General features: G+C 42.7%; 1 protein-coding gene across 1 annotated transcript in view; it reads left to right on the top strand.

Annotated features, from left to right (window-relative positions):
• HERC2 (HECT and RLD domain containing E3 ubiquitin protein ligase 2) overlaps positions 1 to 4,649 on the top strand; it is a 554,454-nt gene extending 549,805 nt beyond the window's left edge. Inside the window, exons 86-90 of the mRNA XM_007945978.1 lie at positions 579 to 691; positions 1,333 to 1,523; positions 2,013 to 2,118; positions 2,531 to 2,743; positions 4,377 to 4,649. Coding sequence (XP_007944169.1) covers positions 579 to 691; positions 1,333 to 1,523; positions 2,013 to 2,118; positions 2,531 to 2,743; positions 4,377 to 4,649 — 896 coding nt within the window. The remainder of the gene's footprint in view (positions 1 to 578; positions 692 to 1,332; positions 1,524 to 2,012; positions 2,119 to 2,530; positions 2,744 to 4,376) is intronic.
• The last annotated feature ends 3,747 nt before the right edge of the window (positions 4,650 to 8,396 follow it).

Genomic DNA, 8,396 nt, shown 5'->3' on the forward strand with positions numbered 1-8,396 from the left:
TGGATGTTTGCAGCTGTTTCTTCTCATCTTGAGTTGTTCCACATCAGCATATGGAGGTCCCAAAAGCTTTACTCTATCCACATCATTAAGGTCAGAGGATCTAAATCCAGTGTTTTGTGTGTTTCTAACTATATCTGATTGTTATGAGGGAACAGCTTGGCTGTTACCCAGCCCCACCACATTCTGCACCTCAGATTCTGGGTGGAGCACTTCTGGCTGATAGTTCATTTGTGTCCAGGAGCATGTGAGGCTGCTGCTGTAGGGCATAACACCTGTCCCTAAGAGCTCTATTTCCTTCTGCTATCATATGAGTACTAACTAGCTTAACCCTGTTGGTGGAAAGAGAATGAAGGATTTCTACTTTGAGATAACACTTTGGTAGCGTTTAAAAACACTTTGGTAGCCTATAGGAGCAAAAAGGAAATGAAAAATTTAGAATATGCATATGTCCTTGAGTGGTCATCACATGGCTTTGAGCGCTATCAATATAGAGGTTGCTTAGGCCTCACTGTACAGGTAAATCTGCACTGCGTTCCATAGTCAATTGTAAGTGTTCTCTGTCCCTTATGTTTGACCAGGTGTGTTACTGGGCATTGCCATCCGCACTGGGAGTCCTCTCAGCCTCAGCCTTGCAGAGCCTGTCTGGAAGCAGCTGGCCGGGATGAGCCTCAACATTGCTGACCTGAGTGAGGTAACTCATACAATGTTGGTCTCTGCAGTGCCACCATGGATCTGTTCAGCCCTACCTCCAAGAGGAACACAGAGCATGGTGGGCCTGGTACCCTGGAGTCTGCCTGAGAGGCCTAGGCGAGGTCCCAGGACCCAACATGTCTAACACTTCACATGATATCCATATGACTGGTCTGTCAATCACATTTGGAGTTGCAGAAGCTTTTGCTGATGTTAGGCCAGCTACTTCTAGAATTTGATAGACCATCCACTTTGTGGTGCTTTGTTGCACACAGATGTGGATACCACACCATCTTGTCAGATAAGGCAGGTGGCTGTTTTTCCTTCAAGGAAATTGAGTTTGGGAAGGTTCCTGGGGTAGAGGCAAATTCTTCATTTCTGCACTGCACTTTGCATTGTGCTGTTTGTGGAGGGATACTGTCATTTACCAGATGGTAATGCTTTCTCAGACATTAATTATAATGTGTTTCCTTCAACTACATGTTCTTGCTTCAGCTCCTCACTGCTTTGTCATGATTTACAGTCCAACTGATACCCTTGTACCCTTGTGCAGGGAGGATCATGAGGTTCAACTTGACATGAGGTGGGGCTGGGGCCAGGAGCACCTTCTGGCTCAGCACAGGTGTCATCTCTCCTTAAAAGGTGGATAAAGATTTCATTCCTGGGCTCATGTACATCCGTGACAACGAGGCTACCTCAGAGGAGTTTGAGGCCATGGGCCTACCCTTCACAGTGCCTAGCGCAAGTGGCCAGGACATTCAGCTGAGCTCCAAGCATACTCACATCACACTAGACAACCGGACTGAGTATGTTCGCCTGGCCATAAACTACAGGTTCGTGGGATTTTCCCTCTCATATTCACTGGGAGGCATAGTGCCTTCCTAAAGGCACCAAATGAGATGACTATTTGATATGCTGTTCCCTATGCCATCTCTGACTTAGTGGCACAGCATCAATACTCCCAAGTACAGCCTGTCTTGGGGCATGCATTTCGTCCCAGGGTAGCACAGCATACAGGGTGGGGCTGACACAACTCTGGGCTCTTTCATGGGTACCATAAGTGTTGAGAATTGGACCTTAAAACATCTGTCTACAGGTAGATCTTTAAAGAGTATATGGTATCTGCCAGTGTGATGGACAGTAACCTGTGAGAAGTGCTTTTGTGCCAGGTCTGTGAGACACACATACCTTTTCCCCTGAACCGTATTTTTAGCCCTTTCCATCAGTAAAGCGTACAATCACGTACTACTGAGTAATGTTTGGTATAACCAAGAGAAAGTGTATATCACTAATAGAAATGTGAAGTGAGTGTCTTTTTTCAGACTCCATGAGTTTGATGAGCAAGTGGCTGCTGTTCGAGAAGGGATGGCCCGCGTGGTCCCTGTACCCCTCCTCTCTCTGTTCACTGGATATGAACTGGAGACGATGGTATGCTGACTGTCCTGGGTCCTGTGGGAGCTGCCCTTTGTATGGTGAACAACTGAATCCATGTCACTCACTAATTTCCTCTTTCGTTTGGAAATCTAAGATGATCCATGCATGTTGAATGAAGTACAAGCACACTTACAGTTTCTGAGTGCTCCCTGCCTCACTCTCTTTCTCCTTGCTCTTCCACTCCACCCCCATAAAAAGGCTGAAGTGGAAGTCAGAGTGCACTTCTGGATATCCAGGACCAGGTCAGGCAAAAAGGATGGTTTCATCTCACCAGCCCTCTCAGACACACTGAAACACTGCCCGTTCTAAGAATAGGCTTTTGTAGAAAGAAAAAGTGATAAATTCTCTGCTGCAAATGCAAAGATTTGACAGTGTCACCTAGTCCTGATAGAGTTTTCCTCTGCAGGTCTGTGGAAGCCCTGATATCCCTTTGCATCTTTTAAAGTCAGTGGCAACATATAAAGGGATTGAACCATCTGCATCTTTGATCCAGTGGTTCTGGGAGGTGATGGAGTCCTTCTCCAATACGGAGCGCTCCCTCTTCCTTCGGTTCGTATGGGGCCGGACCAGGCTTCCCAGGACCATTGCTGACTTCCGTGGCCGAGACTTTGTTATCCAGGTACACTTCTCTGCTATGATGGCTGTATCCAATGCTCATGGTGGCTGATTGTACACCACCAGATCGGGAGAAACAGAGTCCTGGAGTAGATTAGATTGCTTTCTTCACTGAAATGAAATGAAAGCTGTCTTAACTTCTTTAGTTTGATGGCTCAAAATTTTCTGCGTACAGAGTTGTGTTCATTTATTTTTCTTGAATACCTTAGGCTACATTAAAATATATCTATATATGTATGTATGTATATATGACCATTATCAGAATATGGTGGTATTATGTCCATATAGTCTGGATTTAGAGCGCATATATTACATAAAGGATTTGTTTCTTTTACCAGTTGAATTGGGTGAATGACTAAGTAATATGTGACTTACCAAGAAAAAAATCAGAAAGCTTATCAGACTGCTTTGTGCCTCTTACCTAGTTCTGTCTAGAAACAAGCTCTATTTAATTAATGGGTCCTTTAAGTTAAAAAAAAAAAAAAAAAAAAATGGGAGCTCTGGTGGCATAGTGCCTAAGGCATTTAACTGCTAACCAGAAGACTAGTGGTTCAAATCCACCAGCCACTCCTTGAAAGAAGATTAGACAATCTACTTCCTTAGTGATACTGTGATACTGCCTCAGAAACCCAAGGAGGGGTCGCTATGAGTCAGATCCGACTTGACGGCAGTGAGTCGTTTTTTTTTTTTTTTTTAAGTTAAATGGCATGACCCTACAAGTGACATGGCCCATGGCCCTCTCACCCCTTGCCTTCTTTCTCCTGAAGCATTCGAGTGTACTGACTTGTAGGAATCCCACAGAGGTGGCCTTGCTCCTCTGAGGGACTAGACTTGGGTGCAGGTGCCCACTCTGTCCCCAGCACACTGGTAAGAACTCAGGACAGACTCTCTCCTAAGCTCAGCCTGGCGTAAGACTTTGACTGGTTGAGAAAAGCATTCATCTTTCAGGGAGACCTGTAACAGTCTATAGTTTTTCAATTAAAAGGTAGGTAATTCCTAACTTGCTCACAGTTCTTGCTGGCTCCCTAGTGTCTTAATTTGTAGTAGCAGAGGGTGAGTGATGCACTCACTCGGACCTCTCTGTATGGGCCACAGCCCCCTCCTTCTGCCCCGCTTGCCCAGGGCTCTGGCTAAGAGGGCTGGTCTCCCTCCTGTGTCAACAAGGGATGGATGAAGCATTTGGATCCTCTTCTCAGTATTGATTAGTAAAAAGTAGTCATAATAACTAATTTATATTTCTTACTCTAGTTCTAGGAGCTCTGGTAGCATAGTGCCTAAGGCACTTGACTGCTAACCAGAGAGCTGGCGGTTCAAACCCACCAGCCACTCCTTGCAAGGAAGATGGGGCAATCTACTTCCGTAGTGATGCTGCCTCGGAAACCCAAGGAGGGGTCCCTATGAGTCGGGTCCGACTCAACAGCATACAACAACAACAACTCTAGTTCTATGAACTAATGTTTTACTCCTTTTTATTTCTGAAATTGGTGAGATTATGTGTGTTCTGACATTTTGTTATTCTTAGCCAAAAATGTGATGATTTTTCTGTGTGATAGTCTGTTGTACATAATAAAATGCGTGTGCAATTTGACCTGTCCTTGTGTCTATGTCCCTGATTCTTTTACATGTTTCCTCAACAGGTATTGGACAAATACAACCCTCCTGACCATTTCCTTCCTGAATCATACACATGTTTCTTTTTGCTGAAGTTGCCCAGGTATTCCTGTAAACAGGTACTGGAGGAAAAGCTGAAATATGCCATCCACTTTTGCAAATCAATTGACACAGATGATTATGCTCGCATAGCACTTACAGGAGAGCCCACTGCCAATGGCAGCAGTGATGACTCAGATAATGAGGATGTAGATTCTTTCGCCTCAGACTCTACACAAGATTATCTAACAGGACACTAAGGTGAAGAAGTACATCATTAGGTTGATGACAAGAGACTGTGAGCAAGGAGACAAACATTGCATGTGGTTCATACTAGAGTGTCTGGTATGTGTAATGGAAAATATTAGTCTCTACATGTAGGGATGGGAAGGCAGGAAGATTGAGATTGTCCATGAGCAGAATAATGGCTGGAAATAAGCTTTGGACATTTCATATTTATGTTTGAAATTTAAATGGTCGTCTCGCCCCTAATGCTGCATTACGTGTAGGACTTCTGTTTATTAAAGTGTGTGTAAATGTTTATATAAAGACTGAATTGTGGTGTTCCAAAAATGAATAAAGCCTTTTTACTGTGGGTGCAATAGATATTTTTCCTCTTTTCTTCAAGTGTGCATCATCTTAATTATATATTGGAAATACTGTGTAACAGTTAAACCATATTATAAATACTTAACTAATTTTACTCTGAATTTGTTTATTAAAAGCTTTTTGAATAGTAAAGGATCAGTATTATTAGAAATATATCCAGACATTACTTAAACCAAGAAAAAAAAAAGACCATTAGGTTCTCCCTTTCCTCCCTGGTGTGCATTTTATAGCATATGCATTATGTAATTTAAGGCCTTTCTGTGAGCAGTACCCATAATTTTTATCATGGAAAGTATACAATATATAATGCTCGTGTCACATAGATGCATAAATTTTAATTCCTTATAAATAAACATCTGCCACAAAATTGTTGGTTGAGCTTTCTTCTCTGGTTAGACTGGCACCAATGGATGTACTGCAATCCCCACACAGTAAGTTAGCCTTTGGCACACCAGTCATTAAGAGACTTTAGTCCACTTTAGACTTTTATTAAAATAAATAAATAAATAAAAGACCAAAGTCCCTCAGTTAACAAAGGAGTGACCTTTAGAATAGAGAGATCAAAGGCAAACACTGCTGTGTGTTAGACAAATGGGATCTAGGGGCTATCAGGGTTTGAGGGTGCCTCACTTCCCTTGTGGCTCTCAGCCCATTCTGATTAGTTTGCACAGTCTTGGTTCATACTCAGATTGAGCTTGGATCAGGAGTTTTTCTGGCCTAGTCAATCAGAGGATAAGATTTGAGTTGCTTATTCTAGGAATTGTGCATATGCCAGGCTCTGGAAAGGGAAGGCCTGAGAATGCAGTAGGGAAAATTGGCTGGCTGGCAGTTCTCATGCACTAGAACTTGAGAGAGGGGCAAAAGTGTATGTTATGATGGAAATAGTTTCTTATGCAGGGACAGAGTGTTTAGCACTGATATATGAGAGAGAGGGTAAGCCTTTTTCTGGGAATTTTACACAACCAAGTTGGTGATTGCCTGGCTTAGACTTTTTTTTTTTTTTTTGGCTTGGCTTGGCTTGGCTTGGCTTGGCTCCAAATTCCCATAATCTGTATGGTAATTTTTATCACCACCTTTTTATATCAGTCAGCTTTTGCTGGATAACACTACCTTATAAGTCATTGGCCTGTGAGAGAGTCATTTACTTCTGACCTATACATCTGAGGATTGGTAGAGGGTTGGCTGACCTTGGATGGGTGGCTCTAGACAACAGGCTGGGCAGTGCCCTCCTTGACTTCTCTTCTGGCGACATGGGTATGTCTTATCATGGTGATAACTGAGGAGGAAGAGAACAAGTGATACAGGGTAGGCCTACAACTTGGAATTGCCCTGTCATCTCCAGCTACATTTTGTTGGCCAAAGGCAGCCCTGTGACCAGGCCCATATCAAAGAGCAAGGAAATATATTCTGCTCTTACAACAGTGGTTCTCAAAGTCTTGGCTAAGGACATCTAGGTTCCCAAGTTCATTTCAGGATGTCCCTGAGATACTACCTTTTTCAACTTACAAATATGTGTAAGGCTAGATTTTCTTCCTATACTTCACACAAAACAACACAGTGCTGATGGAATGCAGACACTGATGTGAGAGAGGACTCAGTTTTTTGTTAATTCGGACAGAAAAGATATTTATAAAAATCCAGACAATACCATTCTTCTAATTTATTGTTGAGAATGTTTTCAAAGTAGTAGACATGTTAGCAGGTAATATATATATATATACATATATATTTTTATTGTGATTTGGGTGAAAATTTACAGAGCAAATTCACTTTCCATACAGAAGTTCACATACACTTTGTCCCATGACATTGACTACAATTTACCACAATGCAACAGTTCCCCTCCCACTTCCTCCCAATAGTTAATTCTTCCCTTTGTCCATCCCTCCATGTACTCCTGCCCCCTGAGCTGTCTCCCTGTGCATAAGCAGCCGTTCTTTCTCCCATGATTGTTCCCTCCAAGGAGTGTATCTATGTCAGGTAAATGTTCAACTCATATGCCTGTCTTTTCTTTGGCTGGAAACCACAGGTGTGGGTTCAATTCCAGATCTGAAGGGCAGCTAGGGGCCATAGTCTCAGTGTTCGACCAGGCTCTATTGGACCAGCAAACCTGATATCCTTTTTTTTTTTTCTCCAAATGATTTTGAGTTTTGTTCTACATTGTTCTCCCTCTCTATCCAGGATCTCCTACATAGATCCCACTCAAGAGTGGTTGACAGTGGTAGCCGGGCACCATCTAATTCTGCTCTCATAGTCATATAGGCTGAGATTCACATGGTGTACCCAGTCACTAGGACTAATTGTTTCCGTGAATCTTAGGTTTTCTTCATTTTTCTTTACTCTGGACAAGGAAAGACCCATCATTGCATCTAGATGGCTGCTTGCCAGCTTTTAAGATCCCAGTCGCTACTCGCCAAAGTAGGAGGTGGAACAATGTTTTGTGTAGCATGTTATGCCAATTGAGCTTCATGTCTCCTGCAACTATGGTCCCAAGCCTACCGGTTCAACTACTCCATCCCTCTGAGTAGCTGGCTGTGCCCAAGAAGTGACTACAACCTTGCCCCTTGTCCACTCTACTGTACACCTGGTAATTCAGATCATACAAATAAACTTATAGGACTACTGTCTGCCAACCCTATACATGGTCTTGAGTACACTCCCCACTTCATAGACATACCTACTACTACTAGTTCAGCCTGTCCACCCATCTATCCACCTGTACCCATGTTTGCCTTCACTGACACGCAGTACTATATGTGCAGAAGGGTTCATCTTTGTTGTCTGTACCTGTCTATGTCTTTCTCTTTCTCAGTGCCACCATGTTGCATCACTCACATTTGGTACATTGCCCTTCTCTTCACCAAAATCAATACTAATCTCTAAATATCTAAGTGTTCCCTCTCTTCCCCTCCCACCCCTGGTAATCAACAAAGAAAATTTCCTTCCATAGATAAACCTTTCCTTGATTTTTACAATAATGGACTAATACAATATTTGTCCTTTTGTGATTGACTTATTTCACTCAGCATAGTGTCCTCCAAGTTCATCCATGTTATGAGGTGTTTTCCAGATTCTGGGTTGTTATTTAGGGTGCGTAGTATTCCATTTTGTGTATGTACCATAGTTTGGTTATCCATTCCTCAGTTGATGGACACCTAGGTGGTTTCCATCATTTGACTATTGTAAACAGTGCTGCAATTAGCATGGGTATGCATATGTCTGTTCTTGTCATGGCTCTCACTTCTTCAGGATATATACCTAGTAATGGAATGGCTGGGTCAAATGGTATTTCTATTTCCAACTTTTTAAGGAATCGCCATAGTGCTTTCCACAATGGTTGTACCATTTTCCAGTCCCACCAGCAGTATATGAGAGTCCCAATCTCTCCACAACCTCGC

This window comes from Orycteropus afer, unplaced genomic scaffold (assembly GCF_000298275.1).
Source record: "Orycteropus afer afer isolate SDZICR_OR568_19922 unplaced genomic scaffold, OryAfe1.0 scaffold00146, whole genome shotgun sequence".
Lineage (NCBI taxonomy): Eukaryota > Metazoa > Chordata > Mammalia > Tubulidentata > Orycteropodidae > Orycteropus > Orycteropus afer.